Genomic DNA, 25,807 nt, shown 5'->3' on the forward strand with positions numbered 1-25,807 from the left:
TTGATAGCAATTGGATTAAATATGTAGATTGATTTGTGTAAAATGGACATTATATTTTTTAGAAAGTTTTTATTTATTTTTTAAAAGATTTTATTTTTTTTAAATATTTATTTATTTATTTAGACATAGAGAAAGAGAGGCAGAGACACAGGAGGAGGGAGAAGCAGGCTCCACGCCGGGAGCCCCACGCGGGACTTGATCCCGGGACTCCAGGATCGTGCCCTGGGCCAAAGGCAGGCGCTAAACCGCTGAGCCACCCAGGGATCCCCTTTAAAATATTTTAATTAATTCATTAGTTATTTAATTAATTTATGAGAGATAGGTAGAGCCAGAGAGCACAAGCAGGGGTAATGGCAGAGGAAGAAGGAGAAGCAGGCTCCCTGCTGAGCAGGGAGTCTGATGTGGGGCTTGATCTCAGGACTCTGGGATCATGACCCAAGCTGAGGGCAGAAGCTCAACCAATTGAGCCACCCAGGTGCCCCTAGAATGGACATTTTAATGATATTTTTTCTCCTTATCCATGCACATGGAATATCTTTCCATTTGTTAGTGTCATCTTCAATTTCTTTCATCAGTGTTTTATAGTTTTCAGAGCACAAGTTTTTCACTTCATGGCTAAGTTTATTCCTTATGTATCTTATTATTTTTGGTACAATTGTAAATAAGGTTGTTCTCTTAATTTCTCTTTCTGCTACTTCATTATTAGTGTATACAAATGCAATGGATTTGTATATTGATTTTGTATCCTGAGGCCTTATTGAATTAATTTATCGGTTCTAGAGGTGTTTTGGTGTAGTTTTTAGGGTTTTTCTCTATATAGTATCTTCTCATCTGCAAATAGTGAAAGTTTTATTTTTCCTTACCAATTTGCTGTCTGATTACTATGTCTAGGACTTCCAGTACTATGTTGAATAAAAGTGGTGAGAGTAGTCATATTCCTTTTTTTTTTTTAAGATTTTATTTATTTATTCATGAGAGACACAGAGAGAAAGAGAGGCAGAGACACAGGCAAAGGGAGAAGCAGGCTCCATGCAGGGAGCCCAAGGCAGGACTCGATCCTGGACTCCAGGACCACACCCTGAGCTGAAGGTAGCGCTAAACCGCTGGGCCACTGGGGCTGCCCAGTAGTCATATTCCTAATCATAGGGGAAAAGCTTGTCATATTCCTAAAAATCATAGGGGAAAAGCTTGTCATATTCCTAATCATAGGGGAAAAACTCTCAGATTTTCACCATTGACTATGATGTTTTCTGTGGGTTTGTCATACATACATTGTCTTTATTAGGTTGCAGTATGTTCCCTCTAAACCTACTTTGTTGAGGGTTTTTATCATAAATGGATGTTGTTCTTTGTCAGATAGTATTCTATATCTATTGAAATGATCATATGGCTTTTATTTCTCTTTTTGATGAGATACACCACGTTGACTGATTTGTGAATACTGAACCACAGGTGAATCTGGGAAATAAATCCCACATGATTGTGGTGAATGATTTTTTAAATGACCTGTTGGATTCATTTTGTTAATGTATCTTTATTTATTTATTTTTATAAATTTATTTTTTATTGGTGTTCATTTTGCCGACATATAGAATAACACCCAGTGCTCATCCCATCAAGTGCCCACCTCAGTGCCCACCACCCAGTCACCCCCACCCCCCGCCCACCTCCCCTTCCACCACCCCTAGTTCGTTTCCCAAAGTTAGGAGTCTTTCATGTTCTGTCTCCCTTTCTGATATTTCCCACTCATTTTTTCTCTCCTTTTTAAAGATTTTATTTATTTATTTGAGAGAGAGCAAGAGAAAGTAAGAGCAGTAGGGAGGAGCAGAGGGAGAAGGAAGTTCTGCACTAAATGTGGAGCCTGATGCAGGGTCTGATCCCAGCACCCTGAGATCATGACCCAAACCAAAGGCAGATACTCAGTGGGACAGAGCTACCCAGGTGCCCCATTTTGCTAATATATTGATGAAGATTTTCACATCTGTGTTCATGTTCATCAGAGATATTGGTCTTTGGTACCTATAGTTTTCTGTCTCTCTGTTTCTCTTTTTCTAGCATCTTTATCTGGTTTTGGTATGAGGGTAATGCTGGCCTCAAAAAATCAATTTGGAAACTTTCTTTCCCCTTCTATTTTGGGAATAGTTTGGGAATAGGTATTAACTCTTCTTTAAATGTTTGGTAGAATTCACCTGTGAAGGCATCTGGCCCTAGACTTTTGTTTATTGGGAATTTTTTGATTACTGATTCAATTTAATTGCTGGAAATCAGTCTTTTCAGATTTTCTATTTTTTTCCTGATACAATTTTGAGAGGTTACATGTTTCTAGGAATTTATCCATTTCATCCAATTTGTTGGCATGTAGTTTATTATAATTACCTCTTATAATCCTTTATATTTCTTTAGTGTCCATTGTCATTTCTCCTCATTCATTTCTGATTTTGAGTCTTCTATTTTAAAAAATTAATTTTTATTTATTTTAATTTTAATTTTTTTTTTTTAGAGAGAGAGAGAGCATAATCCAGGGGTGGGGGGTACAGAGGGAAAGAATAAATCTCTATGCCCAATGCAGAGCCTGACATAAGGCTCGACCTCATGACTGAGATCATGACCTGAGCCAAAATGAAGAGTCAGTACTTAACCTACTGAGCCACCCAGGTGCTCCCACCTTCTCTTTTTTTAATGAGTCTGGCTAAATATTTATCAATTTTGTTAATCTTTCCGGAGAACCAGCTTCTGGTTTCATTGATCTGTTTTATTATTTATTTTAGTTTCTATTTCATTTCTCCAATCTTTATTATTTCCTTCCTTCTACTGATTTTGGGTTTTATTTGTTCTTCTTTTTCGAGCTCATGTAGATATAAGGTTGGTTTGTTCAGTTAGATTTTTCTTGCTTCTTGACTGGCCTGTATTGCTATAAACTTCTTTCTTAGGACAGCTTTTGCTGTATCCCAAAGATTCTGGGCCATTGTGTTTTCATTTTCATTTGCTTTTATGTATTTATAATTCTGTTTATGATTTTTTTTGTTGACTCATTCATCTTTTAGGAGCATGTTATTTAACCTCTATATATTTGTGTTCCTTCAAGAGTTTTTCCCGTGTTTGATTTCTAGTTTCATAGTGTCATTGGAAAAAAATGCATAGTATGACTTCAATTTTTTTCATTTGTTGAGACTTGTTTTGTGGCCTAATATGTGATCAGGTCTGGAGAATATTCCATGTGCACTTGAAAAAAATGTGTGTTCTGCTGTTTTAGGATGGAATGTTCTGAATATCTCTGTTAGATCCATGTGGTCCAATGTGTCATTCAAAGTCACTGCTTTTCTTTTTCATTTTCTGTCTGGATTATCTATCCATTGATGTAAGTGGGGTGTTAAAGTCTCCTACTAATATGGTATTACTCTAAGCTACTTTATGTTTGTTTTTAGCTGTTTTAAGTATTTGGGTGTTCTCATTTTGGGTGCATAAATATTTACAATTGTTACATCTTCTTGTTGGATTCTTCCCTTTATAATTACATAGTATTTTTCTTTGTCTTGTTACAGGCTTTGTCTTACTATCTGTTTTGTTGATATATGTATTACTATCCTGGCTTTCTTTTCACTTCCATTTGCATGATAAATGCTTTTCCATCTGTTCACTTTTTTAAAAGATTTTATTTATTTATTTATTTACTTACTGATTATTTATTTATTTATTTATTTATGAGAGAGAGAGAGAGAGAACGTGAGCAGGGAGGAACAGAAGAAGAGGGACAAGGAGACTCTCTGATGAGCATGGAGCCTGATATGGGGCTCAATCCCATGACCCTGAGATCATGACCTGAGCTGAAATCAAGAGTTGGACGCTTAACTGACTGAGCCACCCAGGCTGAAGTGAATCTCTTGTAGGCAGCATGTGGGTCTTCATTTTTCATCCCTTCCATCACTCTGTCTTTTTGATTGGAGTATTTAGACCATTTACATTCAAAGTAATTATTGATAGGTATGTATTTATTGGCATTTTGTTATTTGTTTTTGTAGATCTTTTTCTTCTATCATGGTTTGCAGGCTTTCTTTAGTCATAAACTTGGATTCCCTTCTCTTTATATTTTGCAAATCTATTCTAGATTTTTGACTTTTGATTACCATTAGGTTTATATACAGCATCTTATAAACATAGCAGTCTATGTTAAGTTGATGGTAGCTTAAGTTTGAGCCCATTATAATAAAAGCACTAAATTTTTATTCCTTAACCTCCACATTTTAGGTACTTGGTATTATACTTTACATCTTTATTTTGTGAAACTTTGACTAATTTTTATAGATATACTTATTTTTATAGCTTTGTGCTTTCTATTTTTCTTACTCTTGCTTATGATCTTTCTTGTCCACTCAAAGAGTCTCCTTTAACAATGTTTATAGGCTGGTTTAGCGGTCATGAATTCCATTAACTTTTGTTTGTCTGGGAAACTCTTTAGTTCTCCTCTATTCTGAATGATAGCCTTGCTAGATAAGAGTATTCTTGGTTGCAGGTTTTTTGTTTGTTTTCTCTTAGCACTTTGAACATATCATGCTACATTTTTTCTGGCATGCAATGTTTCTACTGATAAATCAGCTGTTAGCTTTATGGGATTTCCCTTGTATGTAACTATTTTCTTTTTTCTTGCTAGTTTTAAAATTCTCTATCACTACTTTTTGCCATTTTAATTATTATGTGTCTTTTTTTAAAAAAAGATTTTATTTATTTATTCATGAGAGACACACACACACAGAGAGGCAGAGACACAGGCAGAGGGAGAAGCAGGCTCACTGTGAGGAGCCTGATGTGGGACTCGATCCCAGGACTCTTTTTTCCCTGAGCCAAAGGCAGACACTCAACCACTAAGCTTCCAGGTGCCCCTACTCTGGGTTGATTTTTGTTGGGTGTTACAGCTTCTGGATCTGGAAGTTTTTTTCCTTCTCCAGATTCAGCAAGTTTTCAGCTATTATTTCTTCAAATACATTTTCTGCCCCCTCTTCTCTAGTTTCTTCTTCTGGGATCCCTATAATGTGAATCTTATTATGCTTGATGGTGTCACTGAGTTCTTTCAATCTATTTTCATCTTTTATTATTACTTCTTTCTTTCTTCTGTTCAGTTTGATTGCTTTCCATAATGTATTTTAAACTTTAGTTATTGAGTTCTTCATCTCTGGTTCTTTATTATGTTTTCTATGTCTTTGTGGAGGATCTCACTGAGGTCTTCCACTCTTTTCTCAAGTCCAGTAAGTACATTTATGACCATTACTTTAAATTTTCTATCAGGAAAAGTATTTCTCTACCAGGCATATTATTTATGTTTCATTTAACTCTCTTGTGATTTTGTCCTGTTCATTAATTTGGGACATACTCTTCATTTCATCAAATTCTCTGTATCTGTTTCTATGTGTTAGGAATGTCAGCTATGTCTCCTCCTCTTGCAAGTAGTGACTTTATGAAAAAGAGATCCAGTAGTGACCTGAGTACAATGTCCTCTGTTCACCAGAACCTGGTGTTTCAGGGAATTTCTCCTATGTGTGTTGCATGCATAATACTGTTGTGGTTGAGCAGCCTTCAGGCTAGTCATTTGTAATGGTTTTATTTGCCTTTTGTGGGCAAGATTTCATCCTTGTGTTGTTAGTGGGCCACTATGGTGTTGCCTTAGCCTTCTGTTGAGTCAGACAAGATGTTTGCCAAAGCTGCAGTAGCATTGAACTGCAGGGTACTCTCCCTGTGTTGTGCTCTGAGAAGCTTTTGTTGGTGTGTGTAGCCTGCAGTCAGACCAGATATCTGCCCCCAGCCCACTAGTGGGGCCTCAGTTAGACTGGTATATGTAGTTATCTTCTCCCCTTTCCCTGAGGTAGGAGTCACTTTGGAATGGTGATGGCCCCTGAAGGGGCTGTTTGCACAGTGCCAAACTTGTGGCATTGCTTTGGATTGACTCCTGCCAAGGACAAGTTGGAGGGGGCAGGTCTGCAGGAGAACATAGGGTCAAGGCATGTAATTAGCATGGTCAGTGCTGAAATTTTGAGGGTATGGCCTTGAAGCCACCCTCTTGCCAAGACTAGGATGGAGGGTGAGGGTCTGTAGGAGAACATGGGTAGTGGCAGGGCATACCATTACAAAGCTCAGTGAAGAAAGTTGGTGCTGTGCTGGCTCCCATAGGTGTCTGTGTATTTAGACTACGAGAGAACAGGAAAAGGAATGGCATGGGGATTTGTCTTTCTAGTATGGGCCCCCCCATGCCCAGGGTGCCTAGTAGGGGTCTGCTCCTTCCCCCTCATTTCACCCAGTGGCATCCCTCCCCCTCAGGGACTGTGGCTCCTGGCCACATCTCTTCCTTTCCTACTCTCTTCAGTGTGGTCTTTTCTCTACTGTGGAGAGACTGCTCTGCCAGTCTGACAGTTTTTGGGCAATTTTCTGGTTTATTTTTATACTGATGGGGGTGTTTTCTAGGTGTATTCATGATGAGGGGAGTTCTAGGACCCTCCATTCTACCATCCTCCTCAAAAGTCTCTATGAAACTCATCCCTTTAAAGTTTGCAATTTACTCATTTTTACTATTTTCACTAATTCATCCATGGTATAAAAACTAGATATCTAGAAGTCCCTGGGTGGCTTAGTTGGTTAAGCTCAGGTCTTAATCTCAGGGTCATGAGTTCAATCCCCACGTTGGGCTCTATGCTGGCCATGGGGCCTACTTAAAACAAAAACAAAAACAACTAGATATCTAAACTATTTAGATATTGTACAATAATCACCATGCATTTCAAAATATTTTCATTGTCCCCCCAAAACTCCATATCTATTAACAGTGAATATTCATTTCCTCCCGACCCTCCATATGCCCAGCCCCCAAGTCCTCAGTAACCACCAATCTCCTTTATGTCTCCATAGTTTTGTCTATTCTGGATATTTCATTTAAAGCATACATTATGTGTCCTCTGTGCTTGGCTTCTTTTGCTTAACATAATGTTTTCAAGGTTCATCCACGTCATAACATGGATCAGAACTCTATTCCTACTTATGGCCAAATAATATTCCATGGTGTTGATTCTGGCATTATTTTCATCCACTTATCACTTAATGAGCATTTTTTTCTACTTTTTGTTAGTTTTGAGTAATGCTTCTATGAATATTTGTGTACCAGTTTTTTTTTTCTGGATATTTTTTCAATTCTCTTGGGTATATACCTGAAAGTAATATTGTTTGATCATACGGTAACCGTGTTTAATTTTTTTGAGGAACTCCAAATGGTTTTCCAAAGCAACTGCACTATTTTAACTTTTTAAAAAGATTTTATTTATTTTTGAAAGAGAGCGAGAGAGAGAGCATGAGCAGGTAGAGGGACAGAGGGAGAAGGAGAGAATCTCAGGCAGACTCCATGATGAGCCTGATGTGGGGCTTGATCTCAAGATCCTGAGATCATGACTTCGGCCAGAATCAGGAGTTGGATGCTAAACTGACTGAGCCACCCAGGTACCCCAGCAACTGCACCATATTAGAAACAGCAGCTTATAAGGATTTAATTTTTTTCCATATCCTTCCCAGCTCTTGTTATTTTCCAGTTTTTTGTTGCTATTTATTTCATTTTGTTCTTTTTTTTAAAGATCTTATTTTTAAGTAATCTTCACACCCAAAGTGGGGCTCAAACCTACAATCTGAGATCAAGTCACATGCTCCACTGAGCCAGCCACTAGCAATCCATTTGGGTGTGAAGTGGTTTTGATTTGCATTTCTTTTAATGACTATTGACATCAACCATCTTTTCACGTGCTTTTTGGTCACTTATATAGCTTCTCTTGAGAAATGTCTATACAAGTCCTTTCTCCATTTTTAATTGGATTGTTTGTATTTTTATTATTAAATTCTATGAGTTCTTTACATATAGTAGAGACACAAGTCTCTTATCATATATATAATTTGCCAATATTTTCTCTTTCCATTGTCTTTGCATTTTATTGATGGTATCATATGAAGCACAAAAGTTTAACTAAAGCCAATTTATCTATTTTTTTCTTTAGTCGTGTCACTGATCTCTTCTTTCTTTCTTCTTTCTTTCTTTCTTCTTTCTTTCTTTCTTCTTTCTTTCTTTCTTTCTTTCTTTCTTTCTTCCTTCCTTCCTTCCTTCCTTCCTTCCTTCCTTCCTTCCTTCCTTCCTTCTTCTTTCTTTCTTTCTTCTTTTTCTTTCTTTCTTTCTTTCTTTCTTTCTTTCTTTCTTTCTTTCTTTCTTTCTTCTTCTTTCTTTCTTTCTTCTTTCTCAAAAGCCTTGTATGTCAAGCTATTTTCACAAAGTGTACTCTGAAATAGGTCAAATAAAGACAAGTCCTGATAATGGAGCTTTTAGGTGAGCCACAGGAGAAGCAATCTCTGGGGATAGGGCTTTTAGGGATCTCCAAATCCATTATGTCTCCTCCAGTGGCTGCTAAACTGCTATTTTTTTTATAGGCACTGTAGTTGTGAAGCTGTTGAATTTTAAGGCTCCCATAAAGCTAAGGAGAGAAGGATGAGATTAGGGCATGTTAAAATGTCACAAGGCTTACTGCTTTTATCAAGATTCACTTATTTTTCTTGAATGAACACTTCTCAGAATGTAGTGGGCCTTTAGCTATTTTCCATAGTTCTAATAAGTTTATTTTAAGAGTTTTTGCTAGTGTTTTAATAGCTTTTATGGAGGGGATGATTTTGAGGAGGATTGTTACTATACCATTTGGAATGTCTACGTCTAGAAGTGAATTACTAATGCACAGAAAACTTGGATAAATCTCAAGAGAAATATACTGAATGAAAAAATCTCAAAGGTGGGCAGCCTGGGTGGCTCAGCGGTTTAGCGCCACCTTCAGGCCAGGGCCTGATCCTGGAGACCTGGGATCGAGTCCCACATCGGCTCCCTGTATGGAGCCTGCTTCTCCCTCTGCCTGTGTCCCTGCTTCTCTCTCATGAATAAATAAATAAAATCTTTTTAAAAATCTCAAAGGTTACATACCATATGATGACATTTTTATAACATTCTTTTTTTTAAGATTGAATGATTGATTAGAGAGAGAGAGAGAGAGAGGCAGAGACACGGGAGAAGGGAGAAGCAGGCTCCACGCTGGGAGCCCAACGCGGAACTCGATCCCAGGACCCCAGGATCGCGCCCTGGGCCAAAGGCAGGCACTAAACTGCTGAGCCACCCAGGGATCCCTATAACATTCTTTAAATTAAAAAAAATACAGATATGGATTACAGACTAGGTTTGGCAAGTGAGGAGGTTAGGGAAGTGAGGAGGGAAAAGACTGGTTATAAAAGCATAGCAGTTATGAATGTCCTAGATGGCATCTTCTTCCAATTGAAGGCTTTTTAATCTACACTGAAAAATATATTGTTTAGTGTAGCCACCTTCATTATTAAGTTAGCCGGATCTGGAAAACTTGCTGCAACTTCTACATCAGCACTTGCTGCTTTATCTTGGACTTTCATGTTATGGATATGTCTTCTTTCCTTAAACCTCATGAACCAACTTCTGCTAGCTTCCAACTTTTTGCAGCTTCCTCACTTCTCTCAGCCTACCTAGAATTACAAAGAGTTAGGGTCCTTACTCTGGATTAGGCTTTGGCTTAAGGGAATGTTGTGGCTGGTGTGATCCTTATCCAAACCACTCAGACTTTCTCCATCTCAGCAATAAGGCTGTTTCACTTTCTTATCATTTGTGTGTTCACTGGAGTAGCGCTTTTCATTTCCTTCAGGAACTTTTTTTGCATTCAAAACTTGACTGTTTGGTGCAAGATGCCTAGTTTTTGGTCTCTTTTGGCTCTTGACATGCCCTCCTCACTGCATTTAATGATAATGAGTTCCAGCTTTTCATTTTTTTTAAAGATTTTATTTATTTATTCATGAGACACACACACACACACACACACACAGGCAGAGGGAGAAGCAGGCTCCATGCAGGAAGCCCAACGCGGGACTCTATCCTGGGTCTCCAGGATCATGCCCTGGGCCCAAGGCAGACGTTCAACCACTGAGCCACCCAGGGATCCCCTAGCTTTTCATTTAAAGTGAAAGACATGTAACCCTTCCTTTCACTTGAACACTTAAGGGCCACTTGTAGGGCTATTCAATGGCCTAATTTCAATATTTCTGTATCTCAGTGAATAGGGAGACCCAAGGAGAGGAAGAGAGACAGGGAAAATCAGATCTGTGGAGCAGGACATATAAAACATTTATCCATTAAGTTTGCTATCTTCTTTTTTTCTTTTTGAGAAAGATGGAGGGGGGGGAGTGGCAAAGGGAGAAGGAGAGAGAGAATCTTAAGCAGGCTCCATGCCCAGCGCAGAGCCCTACACAGGGTTGATCTCACAATGCTGAGATCATGACCTAAGTCAAAATCAAGAGTTGGTGCCTAACCAACTGACCCAGAACAATTACTAAAGTAACATTAAAGGTCCTTAATTATAGACCACCATAACAATTATAGTCATGAAAATTTGGGAATATTGGAAGACTCACCAAAATGTGACACAGAAACACAAAGTAAACAGATGCTGTTGGAAAAATGATGCCAATAGATTGGCTCAATGTAGGAGTGCCGCAAACTTCCAGTTTGTAAAAAAAAACCACAATATCTGTGAAGTGCAATAAAACAAAGCACAATAAGTCAAAATGTGCCTGTATCACAAAACTATAATTATAACAGTATAGCACTGGCATAAATAGAGACTCATAGATCAATAGAACATAATAGAGGGCTCAGAAATTACTACTACATATAAGGTCAATCGATATTTGACAAGGGAGCCAAGAAACAGCCAATGAGGAAAGCATAGTCTAACAAATGGTGCTGAAAAAAACTGGACAACCACACAGAGAAAAAGGAATAGGACTCTTAGCTTATGGAGATCTTATTTTAAACAGTTGGTTGGGCCTCACCTTCCTCCAAATGTTCTGAGTCTCCTGACAAGCAATTGAGTTGGCTAATTCCAGCTCTCCATCCCATCTCTTCTCCTGAACATTCAAAAAACAGCCAGCAGACAGACAACATGGCAAAAAGAAAGGACCTGAGTTCCAAAAAATTAAAAATCGACTATATTGAGAGTTCACATTTCAGAGACCTTAAACATTAAATCGTATGGTTATTTTATTTTTATTCCAGTTGTAATCCTAGCTTCAATGAGAAATGTGTATAGACTTTTTGATAAATTTATGTTGCATTTTGAAATAAAGTGACATACATCATTAAATCTGAACCTCACTACTGTGCAAATTGATTAAAATTAAGACTGTTTTTATTGCTCCTCACTCATGTATTCAAGTGGTATTCAGTGAGTACACAGAGATACTATTTGATAAAGTATACTTTATTATTACCTTGACATATTTAATATCATAACCATGAATTTAAATATAAGAAAAGTTTGAAATGTATTAAGTTAGTTCAATGCTCTGATTTGAGATTATTGAAGTGTATCAGAACCAAAATGGTCAAAATATAATACCACAAATATGAATAGTATAACTACCAAATGCAATATTAAAAATAAAGGCATAATATAACACTAAAAATAATACTGTGTGTTTTAATATATAAAATCATTCCATTTGATCACTGGAAAAATGGATCATTCCATTTTTCCTTGGGTTTTATTCTGAACTAAAACCAAATTTTTAAAAAATTTTATTTATTTATTCATAGAGACAGAGAGAGAGAGAGAGGCAGAGGGAGAAGCAGGCTCCCTGCAGGGAGCTCGATGTGGGACTCAATCCTGGGACTCTGGGATCACACCCTGAGCCAAAGGCAAATGCTTAACCGCTCAGCCACCCAGGCATCCCCTAAGACCAAATTTTAATTTTCTTCCTCAGTTGTGCTGAGATTGTGCTCAATTTTGCTTTAAGTCTGGACATCTCTTTATTCAGAGTTCCTAGGATTGGGGTGCATAAATTATAGATTCAGTGCTCTATGGTGCCTAAGGACTAGGTGGGAGGATGAAATACAGCTCATGTGGAACAACTGAGACTTTACTTTCCCAATCTTATATTTGAGGTGGTGTACACACTGAAAAAATGATGTAGTTTTCACCATAAATGATTTTTGGGACGCAAGAGGTGCACTGGTGTCCTGTGCACAAAGTGCCCTGATTAAAATATAGGAAACCAGTTCTAATTCCAGTATTACTGATAACTAGCAGTATGATCCATGGTATATTATTTAAAGTTCTTTAGGTCTAAATAAGAAATGTGGGCTCTACAGTGTTCGTAACAGCAGTGTCCACAATAGCCAAACTGTGGAAGGAGCCACGATGTCCTCTGACAGATGAATGGATAAAGAAGATGTGGTCTGTATATACATGATGGAATACTAGCCATCAGAAAGGACGAAGACTCACCATTTGCTTTGACATGGATGGAACTGAAGGGTATTATACTGAGTGAAATAAGTCAATTGGAGAAAGACAATTATCATCATATGGTTGCATTCATAGGCGGAACATAAGAAATAGTGAAAGGGACCATAAGGGAAAGGAGGGAAACTGAATGGGAAAAATTAGAGAGGAAGATAAACCATGAGACACTCCTAACTCTGTGAAACAAAGAGTTGTAGAACGGGAGGTGGGTGAGCGGATAGGGTAAGTGGGTGAGGCATCAAGGAGGGCATGTGCTGTGATGGGCACTGGGGATTATATTATATGTTGACAAGTTGAATTTAAATAAAATTTAAGGGACACCTGGGTTGCTCAGTGGTTGAGCATCTGGCTTCCGCTCAGGGCATGATCCCCAGGTCCCAGGATAGAGTCCCACATCAGGCTCCCCACAGGGATCCTGCTTCTCCCTCTGCCTATGTCTCTGCCTCTCTCTGTCTCTCATAAATAAATAAAATCTTTAAAATAAATAAATAAATAAATAAATAAATAAATAAATATTACAGATATTTTAAAAATAACAAAAAGTTTTCAGAAAATGGTAAAAAAAAAAAAAAGCGGGCTCTAGTATTCCATGATTCTAACCAAAAAAATCAAGAATCCCCCTAGTTAGTGATTAAGAACAATATACAGAAATTCGAGTTATTGAAGGATTATTCTTAAAATAGAAGTTTTAAAAAATATTTTATTTATTCATGTGACACACACACACACAGACAGAGACATAGGCAGAGGGAGAAGTAGGCTCTCTGCAAGGAGCCTGATGCTGGACTGGATCCCAGGTCTCCAGGATCACACCCTGAGCCGAAGATAGATGCTCAATCACTGAGCCACCCAGGCATCCCTAAAATAGAAGTTTAGTAATATATCTTAAGATTTTATTCATTTATTTGAGAGAAAGAGTGAGCAAGAGAGAGAGAGAGCGAGTGAGCACAAGCAGGGGCAGAGGCAGAGGGGGAAGCAGACTCTCCACTGAGCAGGGAGTCCAACATGGGGCTGGATCCCAGGGTCCTCGGATCATGACCTGAGCCAAAGGCAAACTCTTAACCAACTAAGCCACCCAGGTACTTCTAGTAATACATCTTATATTGTTAAGATCTAGGATATATGCTGTCCTATTTTACAGTAACACCTCTAGTCTTAAATGTTTTTTTTTTTTCAACTCTGTTCAAAGCACTTTGGTTGGTGTTACAAGAAATATAAAGATGAAGTAGACCTTATCTCCAGCTCTCATGAAGCTTACCAGTGAGCCGGTAAGAGAGCTCCTGCCCTCTCCTCCAAGCTGCTCCCATTCTTGCAGTGGAAAACCCAGCATCCTAATTCAAAGAAAGAATTAAGAAATTCTGTAGGAGCCTCCCTTTCTTCCTCTAGGTTTGGAAGAAGAAGGGTGGAGGCTTCTGTTCCAGTATGATCCTGACCCTTGGGCTTTGGTCCATCTCCTTCCTTCCCCTGAGCTTCTCAGCCCAGGCTCCTCCTTTTTCTCTCAATGGATTTTTGTCTGAGCCTAGTAAAGGGTTTAAGACTCAAAGCAACCAAAAACACAACCTGAGGTATTCTCTCCTTCACAAAGTACTGTCTCTTCTCTTCCAAAGAGTAGCCCACGCCTGCTCTTCCACTTCCTCACGTCTTACCTTGTGAGGGAAGATAGATTGCTGTGGACATTTTGTTAATTGTCCTGCTGGATATCCCACATGCTGGATTTGGCTGATTGCTTCTTCTTCTTTTTTAAAAGATTTTATTTGAGAGAGAGAAGAGAGAGAGAGAGAACACAAGCACAGGGAGGGGCATAGGGAGAGGGAGAAGCTGACTCCCCTCTGAGCAGAGAGCCTGATGCAGGACTCCATCCCAGAACCTTGAGATCATGACCTGAGCCAAAGGCAGATGCTTAACGGACTGAGCCACCCAGGTGCCCTGATTGCTTCTTCATAGTGGTATTACTTCGTCCTTTTGGCGGGTCTCTCCTGTAAACTGGAAGTTGGTTCTAATGGCTTAATTAACATTAGGGCTGAATATTTTTGGCAGCAAATTTTTTACAAAAATATGGATTTTTTTTGTTGTCATGTTACAGGGTGAGCTGTGAGGCTTGAACTTGCCTGTGCCCTTCAGTGGCTAGGTAAACCCGTATCCGGTGTGTGGCTAATTAAAGCTTCATCTCACCCATTCTAATCCATTCTTTCTAGGCTTCTGCCCCCAAGTAAATCTGCAGGTGGAAACTTCTTTGCAAAATACTACCAATGACCGTCTAAGGGCCCAATCAGTTCTGTGATGTGACCCGGTTGGTCGTACTCTGAAAGTGACATGGGGAAGATGTGTTACTGGATTGACTACTGTAGTGGGAGATTGGGGTTCAATCCAGCAAGGGACCCTCTGAGGATCCATCTAGAATGCATTTCAGAGCTGTCTTTTTCTTAAAGTTGGGATTGTGAAGCATCTACCAATTCCCATCCTCCCGTTGCTTAAGGACTGCCTCGGGGCCATTAACTTCCCCTTGAACTTCTGTACTGTTGCAGGAGCATTGCACAAGAGAATGATCTTACAGAGAAAGCCCCAAGCGAGGAAAGCTAAGTAAAATGGCCTGTTATCATGGTCTGGGAGTGTGTGTTATAGCTGGAGATGAAATCAGAAGTTAGTGTGACATGGGACACCATATGCATCCACTACTGTCTCCAAACCTGATCTGACACCTAGATTCTCAAATGTGTTGACTGTGACGGAGTCAGCTTATCGCCCCTCTTCATTCTCTTTTTTTCTTTTAGTAATAGTGAGAGCTGTTGGGGTTTGGGATGAGTGAGTCTAAGCAGTAGGTTCCCAGAGAAGAGGGGAGTGGGAAAGAGCTGAGGCATTCAGGGAGAGAACCCTGACACCCTGATGGCTTAATTTCTGCAATTTCTAGGAATACTTGGGCTGAGATGGAACTGAATGACAAAGATGTGAGAAGCATGTGAGTGTGTGTGTGTGTGTGTATGTGTGTGTGTGTTAAAGGCATCTCGGGCACGTTTGATTGTGGAAAAATAATTATTTAGAATTACGTGGAATTTAACTTTTAGGTGTGAATTTATTGTGGAAGGGGGAGTAGAGAGATTTGAAATGATCGCCATGGCAATATAGCCTCCATGGTGTTGTGAATTGTCTGCATTCGAATACAGGAAGCCTGGACATGTCTATATTAAGATATATTAGTTTATTAGTCTATTTAGCAATTAGAACACCGAGCTGTAGCTGGGCACAGAACTACCTGTCTAGTGACATTTCCAAGGCCACTTTGCAGCTGGATACGGTGATATAATTAAATTCTCCCCAGTGGAAAAATGGCAAAATTGTGTAAAAGTCCATTAAAAAATGAATTTTTTGTATTTCCTCCTTTTGCCCTTGCCTGCAGGCTGTAACACAGATGTAATTCTGGTGAGTATGCTTTGCCTATGAGGATGAGGATGACTCACTAGTTGCTGGGGGGAGAATGATACAGGAGCCTGAGCTCATGAAGAATCTTACTGTGAGCATGTGATTGCTCACTTCTGGACTCAATGCAGGGACAGAAACAAGCTTCCATCTTTTATCTTAGGGCCCCTTTGGCACAGAAGTTTGGCTTACACACTAACACAATACCCAAGCAAGATTCTTGGGAAATAGCCTATAGTCCTTCCTTTCTCACATACCCTACACCTTCCTCATCCCCATACAATTATGGTATCCAGCTCAATCTCTTCAACTCTCATGCCTGCTCCTTCCTCATCAAGCCCACAACGACTGCCCCTACTGAGGACTGTATCATCTCCTTGGACTACAACAGCATTCCTTTATAACCGTTCTCATCCCTATAGTCTTGTGCTGTCAATTCCGAAGAGGAGTCTCAAGAGGACAAATTCAATTGTGTTGAGTCCCTGCCTAAAAAATCTCAGTGAATTCACCCTGTACACAAAAACAGTCAACTCCTTGGCACAGCATACAAAGTTTCCAAGGTCTGATGCTAACCAACATGGCCAGCTTGTTCCCATTCCAAACTTCCCCTCATAGTCTAGGATCAAGTCAAAACAAAATACATGCTGTAACCTGTACATTCCCATCATTGGAACTCTTATTGTCTTTGAAGGAACTGTAACCCTTTATTGAGGTTATTTCCTTATTGGTCTTCCTTAACATTCCCATCCCCCAACTTCATCTGTTTACAAGTTATTGTCTATTACAAGAGGCTATCTAGAGTCCCAGGTCCTCCAGGAATTATCTGCCAGAGACATCAGAATATATTGCCTTTTTTCACTGGGGTTTCCTGTCTGGTAGGATGCAGGTCTTGAACATCCTGGTAACCATTTTGGCTGCCATGTCATAAAATCTAGCCTGACCCAATGGTATAGTAGAGATTGCTATTTATATAGTATCTTTCCTCAGCATTCTATAGGAAGGAATATGTAAAGTGTAACTCAATACATGTAGACCCAGAGTAAAGACTACCTCTCCCAGGCACTCTTGCAGTTAGGTGTGGCTACGTGGTGAAGACCTGGCCAGTGTCATGTGACTGGAAGTGAAGTACACAATTTCCCTAACAGGGAAGGGGTGTGTCCTTCCTTTCCCCTCTTCCTTATAGCTGGCATATGGACACGAGCGTGAAACAGTCTGGGCCATTGGACCAGGACAAAACTCTAGGGATAGAAGAATGGGAAAACAGCCTGCTCTCAGGTGACTTTCTAGATGAGGGACAACATAACAGATTGGACTTATATGAGAATCTTCTATCTTAATGAAACTGTAGGGTCTCCACATACATACAACCACACACAGATCATAATTAATGTACAAACTGAGAGGAAAACATCACCTTATGATATATTCTCTATACAAAGAAAGCCATAAGGACATGGAGACTCTGACCAGACTGTGTCTTGAAGTGAGTCATTGCTATTTGCTGGTTACCCTAGAATTAGGGTCTCTCCCCTGCCTCCCTTCTATATTCCTAAGATATGGTGGTATCAAGCAGCTAAAATTGCTTTGGAGGTGACTGTAAATGGTTGATTCCATTGAAGAGGTGACTGTCCAGAGTAGGAACGGTTACTGAGAAAATATGTTAAAACAGAGGAAATGGTATGCAACAATGTCTGTTCTTTACATTCCCTGTATCTTAGACCATGGTTAGTCCATAGGTTAAAGACACAAGGAATTGGCAGCTGATGGAATAGACATCGGTGACAGAATGGCCGAGATAAGGAAAGGGCGTGAAACCTATTGCCTATCTGGTACTGTAAGACTTGGCAGCTTCTGTGAACACTATCTTCTCATTACAAAAAAAAAAAAAAAAAAAAAAAACCCAAACCAAAAAACGACAACTGGTTTGTACATATTTAACCATCTTGAAGATTCTAAAAATGGCTTATCAAGTCTCTTAGGATCGCTAGTCTCATTTTCTAGGAATAATTTTGCCTGATACTTTCCCGCTTTGTCATATTTGCTATAATGAATATTCTCTTATTTTTTTAAAGATTTATTTACTTAGAGAGAGAGAAAGAGAGAGAGAGAGAGGTAGAAACACAGGCAGAGGGAGAAGCAGGCTCCATGCAGGGAGCCCGACGTGGGACTCGATCCTGGGACTCCAGGATCGCGCCCTGGGCCAAAGGCAGGCGCTAAACCGCTGAGCCACCCAGAGATTATTTAAGAATATTCTCTTAAAGTTAGTTGTAATGATAAAAGGTGTTGAAGTTAAGATGTGGACAAGATCTGATGAGAGGAAAGAGGCAAAGTAAAACACCTAAGAAGCATGCAAATGGTATCATAAAATGATTCCAACGATTCAAATGTAAGCAGACTAGAGACATCTACATTCTGGTTACCACACTTTGGGATTTCAAAGACCAACTTTCTTTTAAAGTTTAGTGGACTGATATAGAGCTGCAAACTTCTTATATTTCCAACTTACGAACATCAAGACAAATTCAATTAAATAATTTTAGTTTATGACTCATTTGTCATATTTCATATATTTTCCTTATCTCAGCACAAATTGACAAAAATGATGGCAGGCAAAGCACTGGTTCCTAGTTTAATGAGCAGTGAGTAGCAAATTGATTATATTTTAAATAGGTTCCTTATTGGTTAAATGCCCTTTTCCAGCCACCTGTTAACCTGGTCATTATAAGATAAAAAACTCTTGCTACTTAGGTGTATGTATGTCTAATAAACAGCTGCAATATTGGCAGTTTGAAACATCTGGAACCTATATTTTGCTTTGAATTCTCATTATAGTCTTCTTAGACAGTCATCATAGCATAACATATACACATAACTTCTCAAGTTTCAAAGCTTTCAAACAGATTAGCCCATTTGATTAAATTTTTTAATTAATTTCTTCAAATCACATTTAGTTACTTCTTGTGTTAATCATCACGGAGAAACTTGAACTGCAGAAATGTCAACTTTGTCTCTGAGGTACCCATTAATATTCACATCCCTTTCAGATGGTAAATATATATTATGTCTTTAGCTCTATTATAGGAATGACATAATAATGCTCTTCCCCTTACAAACATTTGAGCAATATGCCTTGCGAAAAAATGTGAATTCCTTTTTGTAGAAGTGTTCTTGGGACTGTCACAAGTGCTCTTATCCTGGGTGTGTGGAAGAACTTCAGAAGTGTCACAACACCCTTGAAATTATGAAAACATGAACATATACATTTTTCTGGGGAATGAGTCAAAAGCTTTCATCAGATTCTCAAATACAGCCAGGTACAAAACAGAAAAAAAACATTGCAACTACAGAAGGGAAGCATAATTTAAATTTAATCCTAAACCCAAATTAAGCAAGTTGCTTGCTAAATTAGTCTTTTATCCTTCTGAAAATGCCAATGACACTTATCATTTGAATTGCATAAGTATTTAAAATAATTTGGGTTCTCTGAGCTTTTCAGATTACAGGCATAAAGATACAAAAAACAAAACCCAAAAAACAACAACAAAACAAACCCAGTTAAGATCTTTCTAGATCTTGCAAATAATCCTACAGGTGATTCCTGGTTGGCTCAGCGGTTTAGCGCCTGCCTTTGGCCCAGGGCGTGATCTTGGAGTCCCAGGATCGAGTCCCACATTGGGCTCCCTGCATGGAGCCTGCTTCTCCCTCTGCCTCTCTCTCTCTCTCTCTGTCTCTATGAATAAATAAATAAAATCTTAAAAAAGTCCTACAAACAATATTATATTGAGCATTTGCTAAAAGGTGTGTCAACTAATTGTAAAACTGAGACAAAGCTGCTTTCCTGTCAAGAAGGGATTTCAACACTGCCAGTTTTGTCACTCACTGCACAAGCAAGGGTTTTATGCATTTAGCAGAAATGCTAAATTAAGAGGTCAGAAGGCCTGGGTTCTAGTGCTATTTTTATTTGTAACTAACCATATACAAATCACTTCTCTATAAAATAATGGTTAACATCTATTCCCTAATTCACAAATATGTCATGAAACCAAATTCTTCTTCAAGAAACTTCTCTGTAAACCACATTACTGTTAATTAGCTTATACTTAAAGGATGAAAATGACAAACTGCAGAATCTGTCTTTTGTCAATCAGTTGCATACCTTAATTCTGCAGATGGATAATCTGGTTGAGGTCAGCACTATCCTATTTCAACCTTACAATACAAAAAACTTATCAACAAGAAGTTATTGGTGAAGAAAAGGTGGCCAAAAATATAACACTATCAAGAAACAGCTTTCTAAGTTGAGACCAGTGCTTATAACATCCCTGATACCGAATGGAACAAAAGTTAGTCTTATGGCTACTAAAGCATGTTTGCTGTTTTGAGGGAACACATTCTTAAGAACACATGGCTAGAGTAAGAATCTTATTTCACTAGAAATAATGTTAAACGGGAATGTCTTATGGAGTCTTCAGATGTCCAATCAAATGGCTATGACAGCATCTGTGTACTTGTTTTTTTTATTGTTTATTTATTATTTATTTATTTATTTATTTATTTATTTATTTATTTATTTATTTATTTTCTCTCTCTCTTTTTTAAATTCAAGATTCAGTTCCCGATCCTGGGGCACAGTCCTCAGTACTCTGACATGGTATAAGAAATGTTAGTGTTAGTGTTCGGTCACTAGAGAATAGACATATGTAAGAGGAATTAACGTTTTGAACAAAGATGCAAAATGAGGATTCTAAGTCAGTTTAGAAAAATTTATAACCTGTAAGCATCTATATATATATATGTACACCATTTATCATGGATGTGTTTTGTGACAATCATATGTATTAACAGACCCTTAAAAAGGTAAGTATCTCTGTTTCTCAGTATTTAACGGTATCAGTTTTGTGTGACTCAGTCTCTAGTTCTGGACTTTCCCTTACTTTATAGTGACACAAAAACAAAAAGACAAACAAAAACAAAAACAAAACCCCACAAAGCCCGGAGCATGGTTCACAGAGAAATACAGAACAGATACAAATACCCTAATAAAATAACCATGTATACCATTGCTAGGGAAATATTTTACAGGAAATAAACTTTCCCTATTGGCCCCAAATGGCATCATCCAGTTATGTTCTTTAGATGTCAACTTTTAATACAAAAATACCTTCGGGATGATAATCATATACAGTGACTTACAAAACTCAACAGAACATTTCAATGCTACACAAAACAGTTCCATACACAGCCTGAAGTTTTAAAGGTCTCTGCTGGCATTTAATTTTATAGTTGATGGACACAGTGACTGACCTCAATAAAATACTCTTTTCAGCTTAAACATATTTTCAAAACCAGTATTACCTCACAAAAGCAGTAAAGAATATATCACTTCCTGCTGAAGAATCCTCTAAGATGAAAACCGAAACTATACAGCCAAAAATATTTTAGGAAAGCATATACACTGTTTAAGACTAGTCATGACCAATGGATAAACATTTACATTACTCAATCACATGTCCAGTGAAAAAAAGGATCGTTCCTTTTGATTCAATGAAGCGTGTATCAGGTATAGATGAAAAATATCTTACAAAGCAAGTTACCTTTTTTCTTTTGGTTTAGAAGGGTGTTTAAATAATTGGTGACACTACTAGAATGAATGTTTTTTAAGACAGAAAAATGGCCACACTCAGGAAATACATGTTATATTCCAAAATTGAAAGTGAAATTTCTATTAAAGCAGTGGAGTCTTGATTTTTTTTTTTTTTTTTTTTTTACTTTCTGTGAGCTCTTAAGACCATTCTGCACATTATCAAAATGAAATCCCTATTTGGATGGATGTATGTATTTATATATATATATATATATATATAACCAATTTTTTTTCTTTGCAGAAGGGGAGAAAACCACACCAAATTTAACAAACGATAGAAACGATAGTAACTTATAATACTAGAAACTGGCTAGTTCCAAATTTGGGAAATCTACTACTTACTTTACTAAAAGAAAATACAACCTTCAAAACCCTACCAACAATTTCTAGTCCAATTTTCTACTATAAAAATTAAAAAGTTAAATTCCTTGTGGCACTAAGTTGAATTAAAACGTTAACAGAAGACTAACGTAGATAATCAAAATATAAACAGTGTAAACTAACCAAAACAATCCACTGGTGCAAAAAATACTCGAACAACCAAGAAACCACCAAGCATTCTAATCAGTTACATAGTTTGTTTTTGCATATTTTAATCTTGACTTTTAGCACAGTAAATTATCATATAGGTTGATTTCATGGGCTGTTTAACTTTGTAACATTACATTAGTAATTCAAATGTTACCCTTTCTAAACCAAATCTGCAGTCCTAATCAACATTTTTTTTTTTTTCAGGAAAAGGAAGGGATATCTTTTAAAGATACATTCCATAGAAGTAGAAACATCTTAGTGCTTCAAAATATTTACAAAGAACCCTGATGATCCTGTGCATTTCCCTGAGGTGCCACCTGCACCCAGACTTCATCATCGGAAAAAGAACTTGAACTTCCTGACTCCGAGTCCAGCTCACTGAATCCATCTAAGTCCCATTCAGTACTAGACTCACTCCGTGCATCATCTTCCTCAGTGATAAAACTCTGTCCAGGTTCGAGGCAGGAAGGATAAACACGAGCACAGAGGCAAATAAAGCCAGAGTCAAACTGCAAAAGACCTAACATGGTACCTATATTAATCCACTGGTCTTCCCTAGTATCGTATTCATAAACAGTCACCCGGTTTTTTTTCCACTGAGGGGTGGTAGAAGTAATGAGGAGCAACTTTTGGCCATGATTGACAATCTGGTAGTTGTGGGTCTCTGAGTCCAAGGGGATATTACTAATCCGCCTCCATTCTCCCCTGGCTGGGTTGTAGACCTTCATGACCGGGATGTCGCAGATACAGTAGATCTCATCATTGAAGACACAGGCTTCCTGAAAGTCACTACGTTTAAGAGAAGCACAGTTCAGCCATGTATTGTGGCCCGGGTCATAGTAGAGCATGCGCTTACTGTTCACAGCATAAAGATAGTTCTGAACCACTATTAGTTCAAACGAATAGAAGGAATGGGGTACAGGAGCCACGAGTGCCCACTGGTTTCTCTGGACACTGTAGCACTCCACTTCCTTCAGTTTAACACCGGTAATGGGGTCTCGCCCACCCAAAATGTAGATGTAGCCATTGAGGTAGGCCACATCCATGCCCTCCCGGCACAGCAGGCGGTCGGCCAGCTGCTGCCAACTATTCTGGGCTGGCTTGTACACCCAGAGGTCCTTCCTGGGCTGCGCGGCCAGGTAGATGTCATGGTCTGGAGAGACGCAGACAGCTGAGGAAGTGACAGTCTTGGTGTGAGCCAAGCTGGTTAAAGGGGATGGCATGGTGTAAATGTCCCCTGAGTATGGGTCGTAGCACAGAAAGGGATCTCGGGGATGTCCAAAGAAGATCACCATCTCCTTGGCACACATACCCAGCCTCTGGGGTGGGTTTTCTGCTGTGGGCACAACACAGCTGCTGCTGCTATCTGGTTTGGGCACCAGAGCCTTGCACAGCTTGTCACCATAGCGCATCTGCAGGGCCCCCTCGATAAGGTCCAGACAGTACTTTTTCACAATGGGCTTGGTCAGCAGCCCCTCCAGGTAATCCTGATCCTCCTCTCTGAAGTGTGTCCAGCGGACACACTTGAAGACTTCCGCAGCGCTGGGTCCGCGCTCCTTGGGAGCCGCCTCCAGCCACTGCACGGCCACGTGACACACGGTCCGCTCGCTCTCGATGTCTAGACTATCCAGGCGCAGGATGGACAGCAGCTGGGCCAAGCTCAGATCCGCCAGGCTCTCCTCCCTTACTGAGCCCATCCGGCTGAGCTGCCTGAAATTGTGGGCTATGAAGGACTGGGCCTGGGATCGCAGCTTGTGATGGTCGAAGGCGTCGGCGAACTTGAGGATGGCGGTGCAGTTGGCCAGGTCGAGGCGGCGGGCCAGGAAGGAGGCGCAGGCCTCCCGCACGTACTCGAGCTGCAGCATGTCGGAGGCCGCGTACAGGCGCTGCACGTTGGCCTCGCTCAGCGACACGCGGCCCGTGTAGCAGTAGTCGACCAGCACCTCGAAGGACTCGGCGTCCACGTCGTGCATGGTCACGTTCGCCTGGTGGCTCTCGTACATGCCGCCCGTGAACATGCTCTTGAAGTAGGGACACGCGGCCGCCAGCACGTTCCGGTTGCAGGGGAAGAGGCGGCCGGTGCCGGGCCCGCTGCCGGGCGTCACCACCTCGATGGTCACGTCGCACAGCAGCCGCGCGTCGTAGAAGGACTTGAGCTGCGCCAGGAGGGCTGCGGAGTGAGCCGCGTCCTTCAGCTCCTCCGGGCCCGTGAAGAAAGCCGAGACCGAGGGCTTGGAGATCCTCTTGGGCCGCCTGCCGCCGCGGGGGCTGGCCAGGCGGCGGGGGCGCGGAGCCTCTTCCCGGGACTGCATGGTGGAGATGGCGGCGGGGTACGAGGGCGAGAACGGGTGCACGGACCGGGCGCGGGCTCCTCCTCGCCCTCTCCTCGCCTTCTCCCTGAAGAGACTGCAGGGGCCGCACTTACCCAACTCAGCCCCGCGCCGCGGTGCCGCCTCCCTTTATCGCGTAGCCAGCGCCTGACTCACCCGCTTCCAGTTCCGCGCCCTTTTCTCCGCCTCAGCTCGCCTTACAGAACCCGGCTGGACGGAACCGAGAGAGCCGCCACTGCCGCGCTGGCAATACCGGTAGGCGTCCAGCGGAACTACGGCTCCCAGGCTGCCTTTCGCGCCCCGAGGCATGCCGGGGCCCCTCCAGACTCCAGGGGATCGGCGGGCGGGCCGGAGCCGCTGTGCACGCTGGGAGTGGTAGTTCGAGGAATATCGCGAGGTTTCTCCGGGCGGGCGGACTTTTAGCTGACAGAATTCGAAAAAGCGTTAATCTGGGTTTGTTGGTTTTAGAGCTTTGGCTTTGATGTTCTTTTTTATTTAAAAAAAAAAAAATCTCCGTTTTGGTATTGGGCTTCTCTCTGAGAACTTTCCCCTCTTTGTAAAGCGGGGGATACGAGTTTTCATAGGATTATGTGAGAGTGGGAGCGAGGTGGATTTGCGCAGGTCCCAGGATGCTTCAGCGAATACCTGCTGATTAATCACATGCTTGCAAGTGCCTGGAATATACAGATTCAGCCACTGGTGGCGTCTCCCAATGCGTTTTTAAAAATGTGCCCGCGTGCGAAGCCGTGAGCGATTTGTGTGAGGAATCTTAATTTTACTGTTGCTTCTTTTGAAGGGTTCTTCTGAAGGCTACCACCATCTTTTCAGAACTAAATGAGATCCACAGGTTCATTAGGGTGTCGTGGACAAGGATGAGGTCCTGGCGAACAGCGTTGAGAGGTGGCCTCCGACGTGCGGCTCAGGCCTCTAACAGGCAGCTCAGGCACATGCATAGCTGGGCTGACCTCTCACCAAATCAATATTTACGCAGGGGGAGCAGGATTACTTTCATAAGCTTTTTTTTCTTTTTTTTTAAATTAAGATTTTTATTTACTTATTAGAGAGAGAATGCACAAGCAGGGGAGTGACAGGCAGAGGGGGAGGGAGATACAGGCTCCCTGCTGATAGGGCCGGATCCCAGGACCCCGGGCAGGCGCCTAACCGGCTGAGCCACCCAGAAGCCCTTTCGTAACCTTTTAGCAGGAATGTTTTGGTCTAATACTGCTCGTTTCCCTTCCTCTCCACAAATCAGCCTAAGATTATGTAGTTATCTTTATCAAGGAGATAAAAACGGGAGTTGTAGATTAAAAGATTTAAACAAACAGACCTCAGAGCTCTGTATTCATGCATGCCCCAGTTTTTTTTTTGTTTTTGTTTTTTTTTTTAAGATTTTATTTATTCATGAGACACACACACACACAGAGAAGCAGGCTCCATGCAGGAAGCCCAATGTAGGACTCAATCCTGGGTCTCCAGGATCAGGCCCTGGGCCAAAGGCAGCGCTAAACTGC

General features: G+C 40.4%; 2 protein-coding genes and 1 long non-coding RNA gene across 6 annotated transcripts in view; 1 reads left to right on the forward strand and 2 right to left on the reverse strand.

Annotated features, from left to right (window-relative positions):
• LOC144287987 (uncharacterized) overlaps positions 1-24,773 on the reverse strand; it is a 77,617-nt gene extending 52,844 nt beyond the window's left edge. Inside the window, exon 1 of one of the 4 annotated variants that reach the window (XM_077855523.1) lies at positions 24,453-24,773. In XM_077855523.1, coding sequence (XP_077711649.1) covers positions 24,453-24,605 — 153 coding nt within the window. In that variant the 5' untranslated portion in view covers positions 24,606-24,773. The remainder of the gene's footprint in view (positions 1-24,452) is intronic. The other 3 variants (XM_077855521.1, XM_077855524.1, XM_077855522.1) reach the window with 3 other exon arrangements.
• On the forward strand, positions 13,298-18,588 carry LOC144287994 (uncharacterized). The gene is made up of 2 exons (XR_013355920.1): positions 13,298-13,645; positions 15,772-18,588. It is a non-coding gene; the product is annotated as an uncharacterized LOC144287994 (long non-coding RNA).
• Positions 19,138-24,454, reverse strand: KBTBD7 (kelch repeat and BTB domain containing 7). The gene has a single exon (XM_077855498.1). The coding sequence runs from the start codon at positions 24,276-24,278 to the stop codon at positions 22,239-22,241; it is 2,040 nt and encodes a 679-aa protein (XP_077711624.1). The 5' UTR covers positions 24,279-24,454; the 3' UTR covers positions 19,138-22,238.
• Positions 24,774-25,807: the final 1,034 nt, after the last annotated feature.

The sequence above is a fragment of the Canis aureus genome, chromosome 17 (genome assembly GCF_053574225.1).
Source record: "Canis aureus isolate CA01 chromosome 17, VMU_Caureus_v.1.0, whole genome shotgun sequence".
NCBI lineage: Eukaryota > Metazoa > Chordata > Mammalia > Carnivora > Canidae > Canis > Canis aureus.